The sequence below is a fragment of the Quercus lobata genome, chromosome 2, assembly GCF_001633185.2.
Source record: "Quercus lobata isolate SW786 chromosome 2, ValleyOak3.0 Primary Assembly, whole genome shotgun sequence".
NCBI lineage: Eukaryota > Viridiplantae > Streptophyta > Magnoliopsida > Fagales > Fagaceae > Quercus > Quercus lobata.
The window spans coordinates 76,620,713-76,644,137 of record NC_044905.1 but is presented as its reverse complement, the minus strand read 5'-3'; the positions used below and the strand labels follow the sequence as shown (position 1 = coordinate 76,644,137).

General features: G+C 35.3%; 2 protein-coding genes and 1 pseudogene across 3 annotated transcripts; all 3 read left to right on the top strand.

The window, feature by feature from the left end:
- Positions 1 to 193: 193 nt before the first annotated feature.
- Positions 194 to 9,664, top strand: LOC115976671 (protein farnesyltransferase subunit beta). Of its 2 annotated transcripts, XM_031098115.1 has the most exons (14): positions 196 to 413; positions 536 to 622; positions 911 to 1,016; positions 1,568 to 1,603; positions 2,282 to 2,364; positions 2,461 to 2,514; positions 2,814 to 2,865; positions 3,439 to 3,503; positions 7,491 to 7,547; positions 7,656 to 7,728; positions 7,911 to 7,997; positions 8,074 to 8,233; positions 8,361 to 8,485; positions 9,186 to 9,664. In XM_031098115.1, exons 1-14 carry the CDS (start codon positions 271 to 273, stop codon positions 9,420 to 9,422), a joined length of 1,365 nt encoding a protein of 454 aa, XP_030953975.1. In that variant the 5' UTR covers positions 196 to 270; the 3' UTR covers positions 9,423 to 9,664. The 2 variants fall into 2 exon arrangements, with proteins under 2 accessions (XP_030953974.1, XP_030953975.1); XM_031098114.1 differs by having other exon boundaries at positions 194 to 413; positions 2,282 to 2,514.
- Positions 5,548 to 7,045, top strand: LOC115977713 (annotated as a pseudogene).
- A 1,489-nt stretch (positions 9,665 to 11,153) lies between the features above and the next one.
- LOC115976670 (CASP-like protein 4A1) lies at positions 11,154 to 14,061 on the top strand. Its single transcript, XM_031098113.1, has 3 exons — positions 11,154 to 12,067; positions 12,292 to 12,427; positions 13,703 to 14,061. The coding sequence occupies exons 1-3, from the start codon at positions 11,313 to 11,315 to the stop codon at positions 13,892 to 13,894; spliced, it is 1,083 nt and encodes a 360-aa protein (XP_030953973.1). The 5' UTR covers positions 11,154 to 11,312; the 3' UTR covers positions 13,895 to 14,061.
- Positions 14,062 to 23,425: the final 9,364 nt, after the last annotated feature.

The window sequence follows — 23,425 nt, the reverse complement described above, 5'->3', positions numbered from 1 at the left end:
TTGGTTGCCGAAAAGTCTGGTTTAGAGAAACAAATTGTGTTTGACGTGGCTTACTTTTTGCCCCCAGATTTGTTATTTAACACGTGTCCTCCATCCGTATTTTTTTTAAAAAAAGGCAAGGATGAAGAGAATTGATTCTTCTGCATAAAAAATAAAAAAAAGAAAAAGAAAGAAAGAAAGAAAAAGTTGATTCGCGGGTCGCTTTGTTTTTGTTTTTTTTGTTTTATTTTTTTCTTTCAACTTTCTATAGAAGAGCGTAAATTATAGTTAATGAGCAGTGCAGAGAGAGCAAACAACAACAGTATGACAGCAGCACCAACAAAAACACAGCAAGAACAATGGATTGTGGAAAATCAAGTTTTTCAGATATTCGACCTCTTTGCTAACCTTCCTCGCAACGCCAAATCCGCCTTGTATTCTCTCTCTCTCTCTCTCTCTCTTTTAGCTTTAATTTTCTCCTCAATCAAAAAAATACTTTTTAGGCTTAGGGTTTCAATTTGTTGTTGTTTTTGGTTATATATGTATTTTGATGTAGGGTGGAGCTTCAACGTGATAATCACCTCGAGTACCTCACCAGAGGTCTCAAACGTCTCGACCCTTCGTTTTGCGTCTTGGATGCCAAGTATCTCTCTATCTCTATCTCCATCTCCATCTCTCTTGTTCATATGAGAATTTTCTTTATCACAAATTTAAATGGTGTACATTGTGAATTGATTTTAAATTACGTGACATTATGTTTTAGTCTGTTATGATCCTAAGGCTTGTGTAATAATAAGTCGAGCCTCGAGAGAGAAGTTATTTGTTTTAAATCAACTGTTGGTACTCTCTTTCTCGTAATGTGACATTCTTGTGCATACTGTTGAGTTATTCTTATATTGTATCATCGGCGTCTAATGTTGCCTTTTTACAGTCGGCCTTGGCTTTGCTACTGGATCCTTCACTCAATCGCTTTGCTAGGGGATTATGTTGAACATGAAGTGGAAAATAATGTCGTCGATTTTCTTAGTCGTTGTCAGGTTTGCAGTTTCAATCAAAGCTATATTACATTGTTTTGCTTCAAAAATTATTCATATTGTGTTTTGTTCAAGTCTCTCTCTAATATTTTGTTAGCAGCTGCAACTATATTTAATATCACTAGCATCAAAGAAATAGGTGTCACTTTTGGACACAAATACCTCCTTGGCCTATTTTAGAACTTATGATTGGAAACTCAGTGTAGATTCCCATTGCTTTCTTCTTCAACATAAACACAAATTTCCTTTTGATCAAATAAATATTTCCTTAAGAGTTTAATTTGGGATGTATTTGCTGCTTCACTGGAAGTGTCTAGTATCCTCCATTCCGTGCTGTAAAATTGCATGATGTTTCCAGAAACTGCAGTAGTAATCATAGAGTTCAACTATTACCTTGTTTACCCTTACTTATTTAACATTAATATTGGTTTTCCAGTTTTTTTTGGATTCGTATGACTTTAATTATTTCTTTTGGGTTATGTGCAAACCATACATTCATTGGTCCTCTTACCCGACAGAATTTCATGAATTCCGTTGTTATCTTTTACTTGCAGGATCCAAACGGTGGATATGGTGGTGGACCTGGACAGGCAAGATCATGTTGTCATTGTTGATATATTTTCTTGTTAAATACTATTGGAATAATTTATGATAATTTAAACTGATTTTATCCGAAATTCCATATCTCAGTGGTGAAATGGCATTTTGTTTATTTTTTTTTCCCTTTGTTTGTCACTTACTATTTTCTTAGCTGTAATGCATAAGAAGTGAACTAAATGGCCTTGTGTTAGCTGATAAAAATAAATTATATTATCATGATATTAGAACCTTTATATGTGTTCGTTTTTTAAGAGAAGGGACAAATATGGGTTTCGCATGGCATGCTTTTGATCTGACTTAGTGGTGTTGCATTGGAGAAGCTATCAAATTTGGAATCATGTCATTTAATAGGATTTTTTGGTTGTTGGCTGTTTCTATTTGTTGGTCTCCTAGAGGTGCTAACTTAGAATATGTACCTAGTGCACAATGCTCCTACTTTTGCGGGGTCTAGGAGTGGTGATTGGTAGACAGCCTAACATCCAATTTGTTTTGGAGAGGCTGATTCCTGGTAACTTAGAATATAGTGGGTTTCAAATATTTCCTGGCTTTTTTCTGCATCCTTTCTCATTTTTTTTTTAATTGAAGATTATCCTGCTATTCTCTTTCACCTTCTTGACTTATTTTATGTTTTTATTTATAATCATTAACCTTTATGATCTTCTGCTCAGTTGCCTCATCTTGCAACAACTTATGCTGCCGTAAATGCACTTATTACAGTGGGTGGTGAGAGATCTTTGTCATCAATAAATAGGTGGTCTGTCATGTTTGAAGTATCTCACTTCTTTTGCAATTGTGCATATTGGAGTCATTTCGAACCAAGTGACATGGGTTTTAAAATATTTTGCAGAGAGAAAGTGTACATGTTTTTGAAGCGAATGAAACAGCCAAGTGGGGCCTTCAGGTGTGACATCATACTAATTGTGTATTCTATATCAATAACTGAATTTACATGGGTGGCCAATGCTGTTAATATATACACCTGTGTTTTCAAAGAATGTTGTTGTATTGGACCTCTATTTATTTCTCTCTGTTTACAATTTTTTCCATCCCCCTCCCTGTTTGGTAAATTTTTAGAGGGGGCGTTTATAAATTTATGGAGTGCTAACTATTTTATGCTTACTACTTGTATAAGTATGTATAGATTATGAATTTTAAGCACCATATGATTACTTTTTAATATCAGAAATCCCTTTTTATCAGGATGCATGATGCTGGAGAAATTGATGTTCGCGCTTGCTACACTGCCATCTCTGTAAGTTAGCCTGTTAATTCTCTCTCCCACTCTTGATGCATTCACATGCTTCTCAAACATGTTTGGCGCACACACATACTTGTTACAGTTAAGAACATTGCCCTCTAATTGTGTCTCTCTATTTTATAACACAGCATGCAGTGTCTTGAGCATTGTATCAAGTAAATTGGTAGGGAAATCATTTGATGATGTAAAAAGTGAGGCCTTAAGAACATCTTTTGTGGCCTTAAGAACATTACCCTCTAATTATTTGATGATGTAAAAGGTGAGGCCTTAAGAACATTGTATCAAGAAATGTTTCTCAAAGGTTTTGTGGACTTGTTAATGCTTTTACTGGTACATCTTTTAATTTTTCGAACCCAATGCTTGACTAATTTGATAGATCTTCCAAATTCACGTTTTCCATTGGTTTTGATTTTTGTCTCTTCTGTCATAATTTTTATTATCAAACCTTGTTCTTTGCTTCCACATGGATGTGTAAACATTTTATAGTAGCTCTGTTCATGATTGTGTTTTAACAAATTATTTTTCTGATTTCCCAATCTTTGGACGCCACTCTTTTTGATCGACCAGGTTGCAAGTGTTCTTAATATTTTGGATGATGAACTGATTCAGAATGTTGGAGATTACATCTTAAGGTTGGTCTCTAGCTTCCATTAAGTTTGATTTTGTGCTAAGCTATCTGGTTGAGCATTCTTTTCTTTTCTTTTTAATCTTTTTTATTTATTTATTATTATTATTTTTTATGCTTAGTTGGTCTTTCTACTTTGAATTCTCTTGAATGTAGCATGGCAAGCTTACATATTGTGGTAGAATCATATATTTGTGTTTGAAAATTTAAAACATTCCAATGTTGAATGCTATTTTATTGACTGTTTTTGAATCAATAGGGTATGTAAATGAAATCTCTAAAAATTAGGTCGTTCTAGTTAAAGTTATATAATTGTAAATAGAGGCCTTTCTGCCTTGCTACTCATTTATTGTGTAATATATCTTTGGATTGTGATGCTTAATTCTTCATGAAATTCTGTCATTCTTTGGGGTCTAATCTTGCTCATAGGAGCACTTGGCAATGACCTCTAGGATTTTCTTCACAATGTATTCTTTGCTCTACCCTTGATGTACTTTTTCCCCTTTTTAGTAACTGTGAACTTAAACACTACATGAAAATTAAAGAAATGGTGGAATTAAAATCTAATAATGAGAAGGGGTGTTTTTTTATTTAAAAAAAAAAAAAAAGGTTTAAAACCCCGCATTCTGTTACAAAAGTCATCTGGCTTGTGGGAGAAGAAGCAAAAGTGCCTGAGAGAGCTGTGAATGGTGCCAAGCCAACAAAAAACAGAACTCCCCCTCACAAACAACATGGGAAATATGCAGGAATGGTAGCTTTCTTACTCCGACATGGAGTTCAGCCTTGCTGATTACAGATGTGGAAGCAGAAAACTGGTGCAAATGGGGGTTGCAATAGAAGAGTGCCTATTGAAAAGGGTCATTCATGTATTTGCTATGAACTTGGATGCCTTTACCTGAAAACTTGGAACATTTTAAGGGAAGTGTTCTCCTTTATCAGTGGATAGAGGACAGCTTGAGATTAGTAGAAAAGGTATTTGCGGATTTGTACAATATTCCAGACAAATATTTAGTTCCTAAGGAAGGCAACACAAACATTTCTAGTGCTGAAAAACCATCACATGGCAAAAAGATCAGATCTTCTCCTGAAAATTCAAAAAGTACAAATGCAGAAAGCAAAGAAGATGCAAAAAGTATGCTCTATATGAGGCACCAAGTACTCCCAGAAGTTCTGATGACTCACCCCATATTCTAAGTCCAGTGAATACCAGTTTGCACACTCCAGATACTTTTAATGAGGATGTTGACACATTGCAAATATCCTTGCCATATAGTCCTTAAGCAGGAATATAGCTGAGATATGTTGACTTTTGTAACTGAATGTTGACACATTACAAACATCCTTGCCATATAGTACTTAAAATGCTACATGAAAATTAAAGAAATGGTAGAATTGAAATCTAATAATGAGAACAGATGTTTGTAAAAAAAAAAAAAAAAAAGGTTTAAAACCCCTTAAACTGTTACAAAAGTCATCTGGAGAGAGCTGTGAATGGTGCCAAGCCAACAAAAAACAGACCTCACGACCAACATGGGAAATTCGCAGAAATGTTAGCTTTCTTAGTCTGACACGGAGTTCAGCCTCGCTGATTACAGATGCGGAAGCAGAAACTGGTGCAAATGTGGGCTGCAATAGAAGAGTGCCTATTGAAAAGGGTCACTCATGTATTTGCTATGAACTTGGATGCTCTTCCCTGAAATCTTGGAACGTTTTAAGGGAAGTGTTCTTCTTTATCAGTGGATAGGGGACAGCTTGAGACTAGAAGAAAAGGTATTTGGGGATTTGTACATTATCCCAGACAAATATTTAGTTCCTAAGGAAGGCAACACAAACATTTCTAGTGCTGAAGAATCATAATATAGCCAAAGATCAGATCCTCTCCTGAAAATTCAAAAGATTCAAATGCAGAAAGCAAAGTAGATGCAAATAGTATGCTCTAGATGAGGCACCAAGTTCTCCCAGAAGTTCTGATGACTCACCTGGTCACCCTGTACTCTAAGCCCTGTGAATACCAGTCCACACACTCCAGATCCTTTTAATAAGGATGTTGACACATTGCAAACATCCTTGCCATATGGTCCTTAAGCAGGAATATAACCAAGATATTTGGAAAGCTTATTAACATATATAGCGTGTTGGGTGATGATTGGAGGTCATTCAGCTACTACAAGGCTATCCCAGTTATTGAGAAGTTCTTGTTTAAAATTGAAAGTGGAGACCAGGTCAAAGGCCTTCCCTTGGTTGGAAACTCATTGCAAGATCGTATCCAGGAGATAGTGACAACTGGAAAGTTATCCAAGCTGGAGCACTTTGAAAAAGATGAAAATATATGGACAATCACCTTATTTTGTGAAGTTTGGGGTATTGGTCCCACCACTGCCCTGAAGTTATACGAGAAAGGATATCATACACTAGATGATCCAAAAAATGAGGATTCATTAACAAATTTACAAATAATTGGGTTAAAATGTCTTGATGATATCAAGTAGAGGATTCTATGTCATGAGGTGCAAGAGATGGAGCTTCTTCTTCAGAAGTTGGTCAGGATATTTTGCCAGCAGTGATCATCATCTGCAGAGGATCATTTAGACTTTGAAAAGATTCATGTTAGGATTTAGATACTATAATTACACATCCTGATGGGACAAGTCATAGATGTTTTTTATTTTTTATTTTTATTTTTAAAATCAAAATATGTGAAGTATTTAAAGGATATGAAGTTCTTAAGAGAGGATTTGGTTTTCAGTACTCACAGTAAGGAGGGTACTGATTCTGGTGTTGCACTTGGTCTATGCACATATCCTGGACATGAGCTGCGGCACCACAGCACCACATAGATTTGAAGGTATACCCAAGGTACATATGTGCATTTAGAGTTTTGGACTAATAGCTTGGACAGGGAATGATGTGTTAAATAGGAAGTTGACATTGTTGGCAGAATCTGAAGGATCCCAGCTTGATGATACAGGGCTGTTTCCAGCAACTCACAGTCCAGGTGGTAAATGGGGCAAGAGAGCCAGTTGAAGTTTGAAATTAAACACAGAGAAAGAGGTGTTTGGTTTCCTGGGATTTCCTTGGCTTGAACCACATGAAAGGAATCTGTGAGCTGTGAATAGTTTGTATAAGCATGCTGTACATAGGATCTACCATGCTTGGTTCTGTACTATAATAAACTGAAAACTCCCTAACTCTTATGTTGGCCGAGAGAATTTTTTTGGCATGCTTTCCTTGTAAATTATGATATAAAAACAGGTCATAGAGAGAGATTTTTCTTTGGTGTGCTAGCCTTGTAAGATATGTAATTCAAACAAAGGGTTTAACTAGGAATGGCAACAGGGTAGGGTGTGTTCGGATCAGGGGTGCCTTGTTCCCCTCTTTGGGGCAGGGAAAATCTGTTCAGGGCAGGAGTGGGGCTGGTGGGGTTTGGGACGAGTTGGAGGTATTTTCCATCCCTAATGAGTTGGTTTTGACATTAATGAGGTAGAGATGAAAGAAAAAAGGGGAGGGGACAATCATGAGAGTGTTAAGAGAGAGAGCAAACTAGTGTTTTAGGGGATGATAATAGATCATGTACAAAAACAAATTATAAGGAGAACATGTCTAAAAAAGATTAACTTTCATATATATATATATATATATATAAAATTTAAAGGAAGGGATGTTATTTGAATTCATGATAGAATTGAATTGGAGGTCACTTCTTGAAGTTATTTACAATCATGTCCTTTGCTAGTTTCAGTATTCGTTGCATTGTAATGTAGCTGTCTTGATGAGTACTTGTGCAGTTAGTCTGTGGCACTGGGTAATCTGCACTGTTTTGGACAGTTTTTGGCTGCTTTCACCTTCTGCTTTTGTTGGCAATGAGTAGAAATTTATCCTTCTGCATACTGATTAAAACAGTATTATTGGATTGCTTACTTAAATTTTGCCCTTATCTGCATTTCTTGGTTAATGTAAGTAGTTAATAGTTGTTTATTCTGCCATCTCTCTGTAGCTGTCAAACTTATGAAGGTGGTATTTCTGGGGAACCAGGTGCCGAAGCTCATGGTGGGTATGTTTCATGCTGTACATATTTTCTCTTCCCTACATATCTTTTGAGCTGATTATCACAGCTTGCACTCAAGGTTGCTTCTCACATATTTGACTACTTGATTATTAGGTACACCTTTTGTGGGTTTGCCACAATGATTCTGATAAATGAGGTTAATCGTTTGGACTTGGCTGGTTTACTAGTAAGGCAATCTTGTCTCTCTTTGTGATGTTTGGTACAAGTTATTTCATTATCTGGCTTTATATAACTTGTGGGACAATTTTGCTGCATTGCTTGTGCGTTTATTTGTTGAGCATTTCGCTTCTGATGATTTCTGTGAACATTTTTGTTATTCTATTTTATCAAATGTCTGCTACTGTCTAGGATTGGGTGGCATTTCGACAAGGTAGGGAGGGTGGATTTCAGGGAAGAACAAATAAATTGGTTGATAGTTGCTACTCATTTTGGCAGGTAATTTTTTCCTTCCTGCCAATTCTTTGGTGTTCCTTCTTATTTATAGTGGAATTAATACAAAGAGAGTGATCAGGGAGGTGCGTTTGCATTATTACAAAGGTTACATGCTATTCTTGATGAACAACTTGTGAATTTTGGCCCACAAACTGGTGTAGCCTCTGATATATCTGGAGGGGAAGAAAGTTCAGATGGGACTCAAGTTGATGATAAGACTTGCCATTTTAAGCTGGGAGGTGAGATGTTTTTTAAATTCTCTATTCTTTATGAATAGGTTAAAATTTGCACTTGATGTTTGTAGTTCTTGTCCACTTCATATATTATGAGATTTATGTTCAAGTCTTTGTTCTTACTTGTCTGCAGGCACGAATGCTTCCTGTCCAGTAAATTTAAACAGTATTGGTTATAATTTTGTCAAACAACCTGGAGAAATGGAAGCTCTTTATCACAGATGGTCTTTGCAACAATATATACTGTTATGTGCACAGGTGCAAACTTGACCTTTGATTAAATGTTGTGGTAACTTGATGCTTGATTGGTTAATTTTGTATGTGCATCTGCCTGATTATTGCCTTAGGATTTGTTCATGAATGGTCTGGAACATAGGCTGTCTTTTAAGAATTTACTTTTCAGCTTTTCAGTGCTATAACTAAGTCCCTTACCTTTAATATTTTTGTGGGGTGTTCAACTATCAATTTTAAGTTTCTGAAATGAGTTTTTAGCTCTTTGGACCATGGGAACCGGGAATAGTTGGTGGCTTTTGCTTAAGAAGGTAAATAAAAGTAGAACGTGGTGGATATCTTAAGCACTGAAGGAAACAAAGTTTGAGGTTTTTTTTTTTTTTTTTTTTTTTTTTTCTCTATGCATGGATTTAGCAAATTACCTGAACTGGAAATGCTACTCTAGCAATTTTAAGCACTTTTCAGGTTCTGAAATAATTATAATTTCCAAATTTCTTGCAACATTTAACTAATGGCCGCTTCAAACATTCCAATTAATAAAGTGCCATATGAATGTTCAATATCCCGAATTGCATAATGGCATCTTTTGACTTTGATGATGTTGTATTGTATGGTTGATGTTTTTGGGCGAATGATTTTGTATTGGTTGTTGATAAATTGTTTTGACATGCTATTTTGTATCCTACTTCCAAGGGGTTAATATTCTGGCATAATTTGGTTGACGCAGGACATGGAGGGTGGATTGAAAGACAAGCCCGGGAAGCGCAGGGACTTTTATCACACGTGTTATTCTCTAAGCGGTCTCTCATTGTCTCAACATAGTTGGTCACAGGATGAGGATGCTCCACCGTTGCCAAATGCAGTAATGGGTCCTTATGCCAATCTCTTGGAACGCACCCACCCTCTCTTCAATGTTGTCTTAGATCAGTACTATGATGCACATGAGTTCTTTGACACGCCCTAAGCAAATTTCTTACTGTTAGGTTTGTCAATCTGCAGGACTGAAGTGTATAATGCAAATGTATACTACCCTACAAATTGTTTCTGTTAGGTTAAGAGAAGCAAATATGATCATGAATTATACCATGTAATCAGGTATGGTGAATTGCAATTTGGAATTGATTAACTATGAACTTGCCATGGGAGTGTATTAAAGAAATGTGATGACAATGGAGTACTAGTTATTTTCAGATTTTTAAAGATTTATTATACTCTTTTGTTTGAAGACTAGGTAGTATTTTTTTTAAGAGTCCTATAAGTCCAAGAAAATGAGCTTTACTAAACGAGTTGTCGTTTGGCCCATTTGGGACCAAAAGTCTGGTTGTACCTAACTATACTATTGTCAGATTTTACCCATAGCATAAGCTAATGAGCTGGAACACTGCTTTCTATACATATAATAGTAGCTGGGGTCAATTATTTGTGTAACATAAAAAAGGATTTGGGTCCCGTTTACAGTGACCTTCTGAAAGTGACATTTTGCATTTCTGATTAGATTTGCTAAAGCTTTTGTTCCCACCGCCCTGCGACTTTTTGGTTTTGGCTTTTTGGGTGAAGCTTCTTCTAATTTATTTGTTTGAGAATAGTGTTTAAACTTTAAAGTCTCCTTTTTTTTTTTAAGAACATCTCTAGTACTTTCATCCACTTTCAGCAAATCAGCATTCGACACCAGGGCTGAGAGAGTTCAAATACGTGGGCCTTAATTTGAGAAATAATCAGGATTTGAAAGAGTTCAAGACCAATTAAATTTTTGTTTTCTGTTTGATAATAGTCTCATAATGCCACTATTCTTTTATGTATTTAACAGTTCATATTGCAACTTCCAACCAAAGAGGCCGGGAAGAGTTGCAATCATATTCATGGGTTTTTTTCTTTTTCTTTTGGGATGCAATCATAGGGCGTATGTGGGTGGTTTTTTTTGGTTCAATAATAAAGAAGGAAAAATGAGTAGATAAACCTCATACAAAAAAATTAGTTGGGTTTGATCCTCTCATGCCTACAATTTCACATTTTTTTTTTCATATAATTTTTATAGATTAAAATATATACATTCCCACATAGACGTAGATATATGTGTGGAATATTAGATATATAGTACTAGTGTGAAAAAGTATTCTTCTAAGAATGTATAATTCAGAATTGGTGAGTCATTATTTTTACATGAGTTTACCACTTTTCTGCATGTTAAGATGATAGCAAAAATTGTGGCACAAAAGTTGTGTTTTTAAATAATCTTAAAAAATTAATGTTTTTATTTGATTTAAAAGATAATTGGATTTCTAATTATTTTAAGAAAATTTATTTTTATTGGATTTAAAAAAATAAGTTAGATAAAAGTAAAGTTATACCTTTTGAAAATTGAACAAAAATTAAGTAAACTAAATAAATACATTAATTTATAATACCACTAAAATTTTAATTCTATTATCTTTGAGTGTAGTGTGTACTATACAACAACAATAACAAATCCTTAATTTTAAAATTTTGGAATTGGATGTAATTATCTTCAATTGGCTTCAAAAAAAATCTATCTTCAATTATGTACTAAACAAAAAGATTCAACTATGTAATTTTATTATATGCGAATTTAACCACTACTATATTTTGTTTTTTTCCAAAAGTCATTATGAGAGTTAAATAAGTTTGTTTGATTTATTTATTTATTTATTTTTTTTCACAATGGCCTTTTTCATGGGAACACTCTTTCAGTCTTTTGGCAAGTCAAGTCAGGTTTTATGTTTAAGCAAGAATGCACTCTATGCTTAAGCGAAAACTGAAAACTGCCAATTCCTGACTCCACCACTCATTTAGCCCCTCTTCTTCCTTCACTTATATTTAAAGATAATCCCAAAGTATGTCTATAAACTCAGACCAAAAAATGGACACGAAAGAAGAAGAAGAAGATCACAAAGAAGAAGGAGATGATGACGAAGATGATGGAGTACAAAAAAAGGAAACCATCTCAGATCAATCACATCACACCATCCATGGCGCTTCACCTGCTCAATCCCACATCGATAAAGAAGAAGAAGAAGAAGAAGGAGAAGAAGGAGAAGGAAAGTACACCATCTCAGACCAACCATCACTATCATCACCTCCTCAATCCCACATAGACCACAAACCCACATCACCACCAAAAGCATATTCCCCATCATCCTCAGTCTCTTCTCTTTGCTCCAACTCCAACCCATCCTCTCCTCCCACTTACAGCCATGAGTACAAACTCCCCTCCGCACCCAACAGAACCCCACCACCAAAACCGCTGGCCCCGGTGGCTAACCGGTCGTTCAAGGCTGACCCACTTGTGTTCACCACCAGGGTGGACCCAGAAGCCCAACACGGCTACACCAGTGTTAGAGAAGTTCAAGAAGGTGTTGTTGATGTTGATGGTGGTTTTGGTGTAGGTGGTGGTGGTGGTGGTAGTAGAAGACTGAGACCAGATCCGTCTATTCTCAAGAAGACGAGGAGGGACAACAACATGATGAAGAAAACGTTTTTGGGTTTAAGGATTTGTGCGTTTGTGTTTTGCTTGATCTCCTTTTCGGTTATGGCGGCTGACAAGCAAAAAGGTTGGGCTTTGGATTCCTTTTACTGGTACAAGGAGTTCAGGTAATGTTTCTCTCTCTGTCAGTTAGTCGGTCAGTTACTCACTCAAAGAAAAGAAAAAAAAACTTTTAAAAGAAAGAAAGAAATTTGTTTCCAAAACAAGGTTTTTAGACAGTACCCTTTATTTTGTTTTGAGTTTTTGGATCATGGGTCTAAAATTGTTTGGATTTTCAGCCACTGTAATTTTGATTGGTATTGTTAAATTTGTGATTTTTATGTAATTGCAGGTACTGTCTGGCAGTGAATGTCATAGGCTTTGTATACTCAGGGCTACAACTCTGTGATTTAGTCAAGTATTTCACCACCGGAAGACACATAATCCACCACCACTTCCGTCGTTACTTTGATTTCTCTATGGACCAGGCAAGTCTTTGTTTGGGACTTATGGCCGAGGACTTAATTTTGTGTCAATTATTACACCTAACCCTTACCCATCTTGTGGTATATAGACATATAATATAGACTAGATTATGAATTTAAGATTTAGCATATTATGGGGACCACAGCTTGTAGAAAATGTGGTGCATTTAGGCCCACAGAGTATTTGGACTTATGTGATGTTTGCAGTATTAATTTGCACAACCAGCTCAGAGAATCTAATAAATCCCAAATCTCTTCTGGCAGAATAAGAGATTTGTGAATAAATCCTGCCTACACCAAATGAGTTGCTAACTTCTGTACTTCAAAAAAAGTATGAGTTCTTTTTACACACTCTTTGTTGGGCGTGGTCCATGGAAATTTGCCTTAGATTACATAATTTCAGGCCATGTTCTTGTTGACTTTCCTCGACCACCTTTTTGTCACCTTTTCTCTGCCTTTTCCCCATGGTTTTATGCTGCCTTTGCTTTTTCCTATTCTGTTTATATAATTGCAACTAGGAAGAAAGTTATCACTCTCTAAAGTCTAAAGCAAAGAATATTCATGGTGGGTTTATAATCACTTTATTAGTGTGTCAAATAGCTTTTAAATGCTTATTGAGTAAGTAGTATTAGGCATAAGTTTAGATTAACTTTAATCTTTTAAATTATTATTTTATATATAGCTTTTTAAAACCTTACATTTTGTAAATACAACTATGCTTTTACTCAAACCCACCCATATAATTTTTAGAAGGAGAAAATCAAGATACAAATGCAAGGGATGGAATGAACAAAATTCCTTCCTCTTTAACTTCTAGGACTGAAAGTAATCTATGCAGCACGTCATTTTCAAGTCTCATAGTCATAAACAAGGAGTACTAAATAGAAGAGGAGGTGCTTTAGCTCAAGTTTCTTGCCACCTTCTTTTTCCCATTATTCCAGCAGGTCCATAGATTAAGCTCCCACTCACCCCAAAATCATATAGTGGGGGACTTGATCCCTTGAAAAGAATATGGATACCACTGGGCTCTGTTTACCCATAAATTCAGCACTTACATAAAAAGATACACATAAATATAATAGACATATGCACCTTTTCAAGGTTCAGCTGTATTTTTACTTAGATTAGTTTAAAAAAAAGAAAGTAAAATAAACCAATGAAAAGAAGTTATACCAAATGAAGACATAATTAATTAAGAGCATGTTTATATGATTCATTCCAAGAATTCTATACTAATATGCAGAGCAAAATTCTGTTCTTCTTGTTTTGATATGGCAGATGTTGACTTATCTTCTTATATCAGCCTCATCATCGGCTGCCACCAGAGTTTATGTTTGGCAATCCAACTGGGGCAAAGATGAGTTTCCTAAAATGGCAATTGCGTCTGTGGGATTGTCCTTTGTTGCATTTCTGGCCTTTGCGTTGAGCTCTCTCATTTGTGGTTATACCCTTGTAAAATTTCATAGTTAAACACAATTGCCAATGTCTGGCCATATCAGTAAATCATACCAAGTCCGACTTATGAAGAACTAGTCTTTCTATTCCCTGAAAAACTAGTCTGTTGAAAAGAAAAATTAATGAAAATGAAATGTTTTAAAGCTTTGTATGAAAGTAGATGCTTGTCTTTATTTTGAAACTATGGATGATTGTCATAGCCCTTTGATAAGCTTGATAAATCTGCTAATGTAATGCTGAGATTGACAGACCATTCAAACAGCTTCAAAACTCAACTAATGTGATGCTGATTTTGGGTATTCATCAACTTTTAGAAAGTTTAAAGGTTCAGAGAAATCACAGAAAGCTGCTTTATATACATGGATAGAAGTATGGCAAATTGTTTTTTTTTTTAGCTTCTCACATCAATGGGAGATTCCATCGTGAGTTTAATAAGTGGCATCAACTATTATGTGACAGGGAGGGACATTGTTATTGAAATTTTGAATATTTACCTTACCAAAAAGCCACTGCTGAACTAACATAACATCTCAAAATTAATTCCTTTCACTCCCATATTATCACAAAATCACAAAAGAAAACGAACCCAAGTTTGGATAAGATCATCAGTGTGACTGTCACTACCCTAACAGGGGATAAACCTTAGTCTAGGTGCACTCCCCCAATTGAAGTCCTGAAAGATTGAGGGGTTGGTAGCATGGATTGAGGGTAAGTTTATACACTTGTTAAGAATGCCCAGAGCTAAGAATGACTTAAATGCTCAACATGATTTTGGACCTTGGCACCATAATGAGACTTTAGATGGCATGACACCTTGATAGTTTATGCTAAGGATGACTCAGTTTTACATGATGGCCTACATCTAAGAGTCACTCATCACAAAACTACCAAGTACTTGGCAAGTTTGGCCTCCCCGGCCATATGATTCAGTTTAGAGAAAATGGATGTCTTAACAAGCTCGACCAAGTATTTGATTGGTTTCTATCTTGTGTGGCTTGGACAAAAGTCACAAAACTGACCCTTTGGCCCAGATAGCCACTCCAAAATGCCTAAGCAGATGAACTGTTGTCATCTCCAATATAGAAAAATCGGAGTTGTACAGCAGCCTTTTGGCAAGAACCAAAATAGCCCCATCTAAAGCGACATCTGTTCAACATGGCTTGCGTCCCCATGGCCAAGCAAAGAACTCTGATGCCTTTGAATGGATCCCTTTGATCTTTAAAGTGGTATGATCTTAGACATTACTTCAGTAATTTTTAATCGTTGCAAGCATGACCTACAAGCTTTCCTTTCCGCCCTCTGCTTCGCTTAAGTTATTGAAAGCTGGGGGCACTTGAAGGGAGGAAAAGCTCCCAGAATGGGTAAACCCACCAACAGGCTCAAAGGGCCTAATCTCAGCAGCCTAACACAATGAATACAGCCTACAGCAGTGATCCATGACATACTGAAAAGGCACCCTACTCCTACTGAGCTTATGGCCATTTGGTTGAACATGTTCTTGGGCGTGACTTTTCAGTTAGAACAGCTTGGCATGGCCAAACACCTTCTAGAACGGCCAAACCTTTCATTCTAGGTGGTCTACTTCAGCTAGGGATCAGTGGAGAGCTAGCGTGGAGGTTCGTTGTTGGCCTCATTTTCCTCAAGAGGAGCATTTAAAGGAAACTCACTGTCACATTCAGCATTAATTATGGCTCACATACCCGTTTGCATACAATGCAACATCATAAGGGCCTTTGTAGTCGGGGGAAACCTGGGAAAAAACCCTTAAGATCATGTCTTTTCAATCCATTTGAAGGGGGGGGGGGGGGTTGTTGTCAGATTCTTGGCCTAACTTCATGAGAAGCGTTTACCCACCTCCACCCCTAGGACCCAATAAATATCCAATCAAGTAAAAAATGAAGGTATGCATTTCGTAATCCCATTACATTGCAAAATTTTCAATGGAATTACTTTGTGATTTTCTTCATTGACTTGTTAAGTGCCTTTGACTAATCACATTAATCATTCTTTGGTCTAGTGAGTACGTCTATTTCTTTTAGCAGCTATTTATACTGATGAGTCTGTTCCATTTCTCATTTCAACCAGCTACAACATGTTATACATGTTAGTATTTTAGAAATATAGTAGCACAAACTTAAAGCTAACAGCTAGCTATATAAGCAAACTTCTAATTTGTTGAATTGAAATTATGGAAGGAATTTCAATTGTAATTCAGTCGGTGACTGAGCGGAAGCTGAAGTTCTCGTGTCACATTGTCATGTTAAAAAGATATAGCAGCTGATGGGATAGCCGGACATGGGTTGAATTGGTATGACAACATAATCAATGGTGGACTTAAGCGTGAATTTCCATTAATGTACTGGTGAATGATTGGATTGGCTATTTCTAGAGATATGCTAAAGCTGTTTAATGTTGATACTGCACTGGACCTAACAGATATGCCAAGTATTGAAAATCAGAAATCCTTTTAACAGATGTTCCCAGTTTGCTGCTGCTGTTGCTATTTTTATTGCTATTTTTGTTTTGGAAGAGTTGCCTCTTATTGAAAATTGCTAGTGTATTTTATTTAATATTTGAAAGCTTCTAACATAATGGATTGGTTGCAAGAGGAATGGGCCAAAAGAGAACGGGACAATTAATGGATGAGCTCATTACCTATTTCACACACACACACACACACACATATATATATATATATATTTGCCAATCTTTCTGCCGCTAGCGCTTGGATTTGGTCTTCAAGGAACAAAAATGTCCTGCCTCAGTATAACTTTAAATATAAAGTTGGACAAAACATTGGTTAGGTAATTGCTGATCTAAGTTATCCTAAGAATTATTTAGTTCTTTAAAGGGTGTTTTTGAGGCTCTGATTAACAGTCTCAGCCACTCTTCTTCTCCTTCAATTTGCTTCTAAAAAGAAACCCAAGAATGGCATTGTTACGAGGCAATGAAATTTGACATGGTAATTATTATAGGCTTAATCAATCAACGTTATGGAAGACTGTGTCTAGATTCATATCACCTATCATAATAATTATCTCATGCATGCAGTATATATATATTGCCTCTCTTAAAAATATGTAGATCCTACATTGTGTGGGACGCACATGTTATGAGAGATGATGTGAATGACAAATACACAAGATACCTTATCCATCTGCCAAATTGAAGACTAAATTTGTTTTCGATAAAATCAGGGCAATGTGATAGGGCAGTGAAGGTGATGAAAGAAGGCAGGCATGTTGTAACAATTATAGGTCCCGTAACTCCAGCAACCAAATTTGTGCTCACTTCTAAAGGGTCTATATTGGAGAAGCCGAATCCTTACCGGTTGGGAAGGTGAAGCCGGGTGATTGATCCCAAAGGCCTATTTCCATTTTTGAAGACTGTTGAAGCATTTTCCTACATTGACTCTAACAGAGCCCCTGGGAAAGTGGTCATTTATCCGATCCCATAAGAGAAAACAAATCAGTTAACAGCAATGTATGGAAATAATATTTCCTTGTGTGTGCATGAGAAATTAGGACGAGTAATAAAAGGGTGTGGCTATACACTATTACATTTTGTTTGAGATGTTCTACTTTGCATGGTTTGTATTGTTTCTATTTTCCTAGGTGCTTGTTTTGTGTAGGATTTTAGTTGGAAACTAGTCGCAAACTCACGTGTTGCATGACAAAATGTAATATAATTATTTTATAAGAATATAATGTAAAATTTGTAGATTAAATAGTGCATATGTTATTTTAAATTATTTTCTATTTTTATAAGTTTTACGTAGTGAAACATATAATTTATTTTGCATTTAACAATAATACATTAAAAGATTTTTTATTTATTTTAAATATACCATAATCAATTGACTAATTTGAACACATCTAATCTATATATTACTAAAAGCTGAAACGTGGCATTTAATGTTACTGTGCTCACGTTAAGCCACATCAGCATCCACGTCATTATCTTTTTTCTTTCCAATTTCCTATAATTGTTTTTTAACATTTACTTTTTTTTAATAATTGCACTTTCTCTGACCTTTCTCATACCTTTACCTTTTCATCTCCCCCACTAACCTCAACCTTAATATCACTTTTCATCTTTCTTTATTTTGTCTCTTCATCTTTCTCTCCCTTGCCTTTTCATCTCCCCACTACCCTCAACCTTAATGTCACCCTTTATCTTTCTATTCATCTTCCTTTATTTTGTCTCCTCACATTCATGCCATCTTCTATAAATTTGTTATTCTCTCTTCCATTCTTTACATAGTTTTCCATCACAGAAATGTTGTTTCTCCCTCCCTCCCTCTCTCTCTCTCTCTCTCTCTCTCTCTCACAATAATTTTTGGAGTATTTTTTTTTCTTGCATCTCTGCTTAAGTTGATAAATTTTTGTGTTTGTCATAACTCTACGTTGGGTTGGTACGATTTAGTTTTATGTTTTAAGTTTTTTTTTTTTTTTTTTGGTTCTCTTTGATTCTTATATATTATACTATTGCGTTATAAAAAAAATTAAAAAATATAATATATATATATATATATATATAATATTATTCTATTACATAACAAGATTTGAGTAATTTGGTGTTTATTGTTTTATATATATATATATATATATATTATATTTTTACTTTTTTAATCTTTTCATCTTATTTTATTCAATACTCAGTCACATCTTCCATATAATTAAATTATTTATATTTTCTTTTTTTAATTAAACATATAATATTTTATTTAAATTTAAATAAATTAAATTGTACTCACTTTTTTTAACATTTACACTTTCTCCAACCTTTCTCTTTCCCTTTACATTTTCATCTCCCCACTACCCTTTCTCTTAATATCACTCTTCATCTTTCCCTCTATTTTGTTTCTTCTTATTGTTATCCTTTTAGTATAAATTTGGCATTCTCTTTTCCATTATATGCATAATTTTTCTTCACAAAAAAATTTATTTCTCTCTCTTTCTCTCTCAATTTTTGGTGATATATATATATATATATATATATATTTTGCATCTCTGCTTTAGGTTGAGAAATTTTTGTATTTTTTAGAACTTTACTTTAAGTTGATGCAATTTAATTTTTTTTTTCACTTTGGTTGTTAAAATTTATCATATTGCATTGTAAAGAATTTAAGATAGTAAATAAGAATGTAATATTTTAATATTACATAATATGATTTAAATAATTTGGTATTTATTTAGAGATAATTAATTTGGTGTTTATTGTTATATCTTTTATTTTTACTTTTTTTCTTCTCATATTATTTTATTCAACATTATTATTATTGTTGTTGAATTAATATATTAGATTGTATATTTTTTAAAAGTCAATATATTAACTTGAAAGAAAATGAAAAACTAACTATTAACCAATAATAACTACAATAATATTTTTACGTGCAATGCCCGGGTCTACGACTAGTAATATTAAAAAAAAAAGTACAACCTCATTCCATGGAACATATGTAACATGTTACAATTGAGTTTATAAATTAGTATTATATAAGTTTATAATTATAGCATTTTTTTCCCCAAATATGAGTATATATCTGTATTATTGAAACTTGAATTTTAACGTAAGTTTTTTTTTTTTGAATATTTATCATATTTATTGTTTTTTTAGGGCCCATGTCTCGAATTTCTAGTGCCTACTTTCTTTGTATTTTTAGCCCAAAACTAAAGAGTTTGGCCCAAATAGAATAAAATTTCATACTTTTCAATCAAAAAATTAAGGGGAAAAAAGAAAAGAAAAGAAAATTTGAGCCCAAAATTGAAAAGCCAACTTACAAAAAAAATCAATTTAAGGCTCAATTAGTCCAAAATGGACCAAACAGACCGAATGAACCGAAGTGGATAGAAATGGACTGAAGTAGACTAAAACAGACTAAATGGACCAAAGTGGATTGAATTGAACCGAAGTAGGTATACTTCAACTCAAAATTATTAAGAGTCAGTAAGACATAGAAAAGCAAAATTATATCAAGCATGGTAAGCCCATATATTTCGATTATAATTTTTTTTTCTTCATTTGTATATATTAAGAGGATTCAGAAAGTTAGTTATTGTTTTTTTTTTTATTGTAAAAAGTACCTATAATTTAATTAATCTATTTTGATTCCTTAAAAAGAGAAATAAGGTTAAGATAGTAAATCAACTAAAATTTTCCCACTACCTTCACACTTTCCGCTTCCCAGCCCCACTACCCCACGTTTCTAACCAAAAATAAGAACTTCCCACTTCCCAGCCCCACTACCCCAAGTTTCTAACCAAAAATAAGAAAGAAAGGCTACCCACCCTTTTGACTCCTAAAAAAAAAAAAAAAAAAAAAAAAACTACCAATGGTTCCAATAAAAAAAAAAAAACTTACATAAAAAAAAAAAAATACTCACATCACATAAAATTAAAAAAACAATAGCCTCTGAGCAACTACTCACATCACATAAACTTATTTGTTTATATTAAGAGGATTCAGAAAGTTAGTTATTATTTTTTTTACTGTAAAAAATACCCCTAATTTAATTAATCTATTCTTATTCCTTAAAAAGAGAAATAAGTTTAAGAAAAGAGAAATAAGTTTAAGATAGCAAATCAACTAAAATTTTCCCACTATCCTCACAATTTCCACTTCCCAACCCCACTACCCCACATTTCTAACCAAAAATAAGAAAGAAAGGCTACCCACCCACGGCTCCTATAAAAAAAAACTACCAATGGTTGCAATAAAAAAAAACTTCCATAAAAAATTAAAAAAAAAAAAATACTCACATCACATAAAATTAAAAAAGCACTAGCTTCTGAGCAATTACTCACATCACATAAACTTATTTGTTTATATTAAGAAAATTCAGAAAGTTAGTTATTACTTTTTTTACTGTCAAAAATACCCCTAATTTAATTAATCTATTTTTATTCCTTAAAAAGAGAAATAAGGTTAAGATAGTGTAAGGTTGAATTTATTCAACCATGTGTTGGCTTTATTCCATGCCAAGTCTGCTTGTATTTCAGCAATTAGATACCCTATATTTAGGTGGGAATCATGTAAGGGTTGTGTGTGAGAGAGTGTGAAGAATTCAAGTGTGTGTGCATTTAAGAGGATTCTCGCGATTGGATCTCGCAAGTGACTTGTGATTGTTGACTAGCCAGAATGCCACACGTGTGAAGCATGTAGGAAGCTGAAGGGTCACAATAGTTGGAGCACTATAGGACAAAAAAAAGTCAGTCTGGCCAATCAGTTATTTTGCGACTCAAACTTGCGACTGGACTCATCCCAATCGCGAGTGAGTCGCCAAAATACCCTATTTTGCAGAAAAATATCTTTTCACATTCCTCACATACCATACTATAAATACCCTTATATCTACATAATGTAGAGAGCATTTAGAGAAAATTTTGAAAGAGAAACCCTAAAGAACAACAAGATTGACTTATCCACAATCTTATATCTTTGATTCTCAAATTCCTCTACTTTCACCCTCTCCATTAACATACCCTTGAGAGGTTCATTAGTTAAATCCTTATCTCATCATACCCATACCTGTGAGGAGGTTATTTAGTGCTTGGAAAGCAGTTCAGAGATGACCAATTCGTTTGTTTGATGCAATGGACTTATTGTGGGTTCTGAAAAGTTAAAGAAAACACAGTTAGGCTTAACCTTGTTGGAGCAAGAAGCTTGGAGGGCTTAGGTGCATTGGGTAGATTAGGATTGGAGGGTCTATTGCTATTGGTGTATCCCAATTTTATTCTTTAGTGGATCATTTTACCGCTTGGAGAGTGGCGATTAGGTTTTTCGCCAAGTTCTTTAGTTTTCTCTTCGATAACAGATGCCGGTGTTATCTTTGTGTTTGCATCTCTTTAACCCTTACTCTTTACCTTTAATTACTGTTGAGTTGTGATTAATTATGTTTTAGAGTAGTTTGTTTATTTGGGTATTGCTTGTACTTATCATTCCGCACATATATTGTTTGAGTATAAGCATGTGTTGGCTATTTTGAAATTGGGGGTTTAAACATTCACTAGTGTTTTATACACCAAGTGAACTTTTAGATAGTAAATCAACTAAATTTTTCCCACTATCCTCACACTTTCCACTTCCCAACCCCACTACCCCACGTTTCCAACCAAAAATAAGAACTTCTCACTTCCCAGCCCCACTACCTCATGTTTCTAACCAAAAATAAGAAAGAAAGGCTACCAATCCATGGCTCCTATTAAAAAAAGAAAAAACTACCAACGGTTCCCAAAAAAAAAAAATTCCATAATTTAAAAAAAAAAAAAATACTCACATCACATAATATTAAAAAAACACTAGCCCCTGAGCAACTATTCACATCACATAATATTATTTCACCACAAATACTTAACATTCATCACACCCCTAGATTTTTTTTTTTTTTTTTTTTTTTTTTTGTGATTGGAAAATATATTTGTGGGGCCCAAATGATTTACGGGCCAAGCCCATCTACCTGGGGAAAATCCGAAGGCCCAAGCTGAGGAGGGCTATGGCCCAAGCTCGACAAAATAGCCTGTGGATATCGCCGAGGACGGCTCAGTCCTCGGCAGACCCAAAGTCCCCCCCTGAAGGAAGGGTAAAAACGGTATAGGACCGAAATCAGGACGAAAGATCTAAAATATCCAGGGAAAGCTGCTCTCACTGCCATTCAATGCTCTGAACCTGACAGAGCCGCAGTCTTTGGCTTTTACAACCACCCCCAACGACTTTGAATATGGGCTGATGGGACAAGTATCAATTTTGGAAAGGTTGACCCTATACGTGGACGAAGGACAGTGGACGCAGGCGGGTATAAAAGGAAAAATAAGTAACCTAAAGGGGGGGGTTGGGAAAAATGGCCAAAAACCAGAGCCTCCCAGCCCACCTCCAGGAGAAAGACTCCAGGGGTGAAGGAAAACCGAAACTTGTATGAATACCACGAAAAGCCCACCGCCTCTCGACCAAGGCCTAGCCTTCCAAACCCACGCTCTACAAATGATGTTGTTAGGGGCCTTTTCACGTGCGAACCCGACACTGTTACGGTCCGCCACGAATCGCGTCCTTACAATTGGCGCCGCCTGTGGGAAAGGCTTGTGTGTTGGTATAGGAAGTGGGTCGATAGAGTTTCTTCGTTATATCTAACCGTTGGTTATAGAGTTCTAGTACAAAGTTCTGTTACGGACTACGTTTCTTGACTAGGGGCTTGGTTGAGGAGCTAACTCCCTTAAAGCCAAGGTCCCCCGTAAAGAGAAAACTAGGCACGTGGTAACGTTAACCGTATGGATAAACTCTAGGGGCTTGGTTGAGGAGCTAACTCCCCTAAAGCCAAGACCCCGCACAAAGAGAAAACTAGGTTTTGGACAGAATCAAGGCATTGCATGGTCTACGGACTCAAGGCTCTGGGGAAACCAACTACCTGGATGTGGAAAACTAGGTTTTGGACAGAACCAAGGCATTGCATGGTCTACGGACTCAAGCCTCTGGGGAAACCAATTACCTGGATGTGGAAAACTAGGTTTTGGACAGAACCAAGGCATTGCATGGTCTAACCAAGGCATTGCA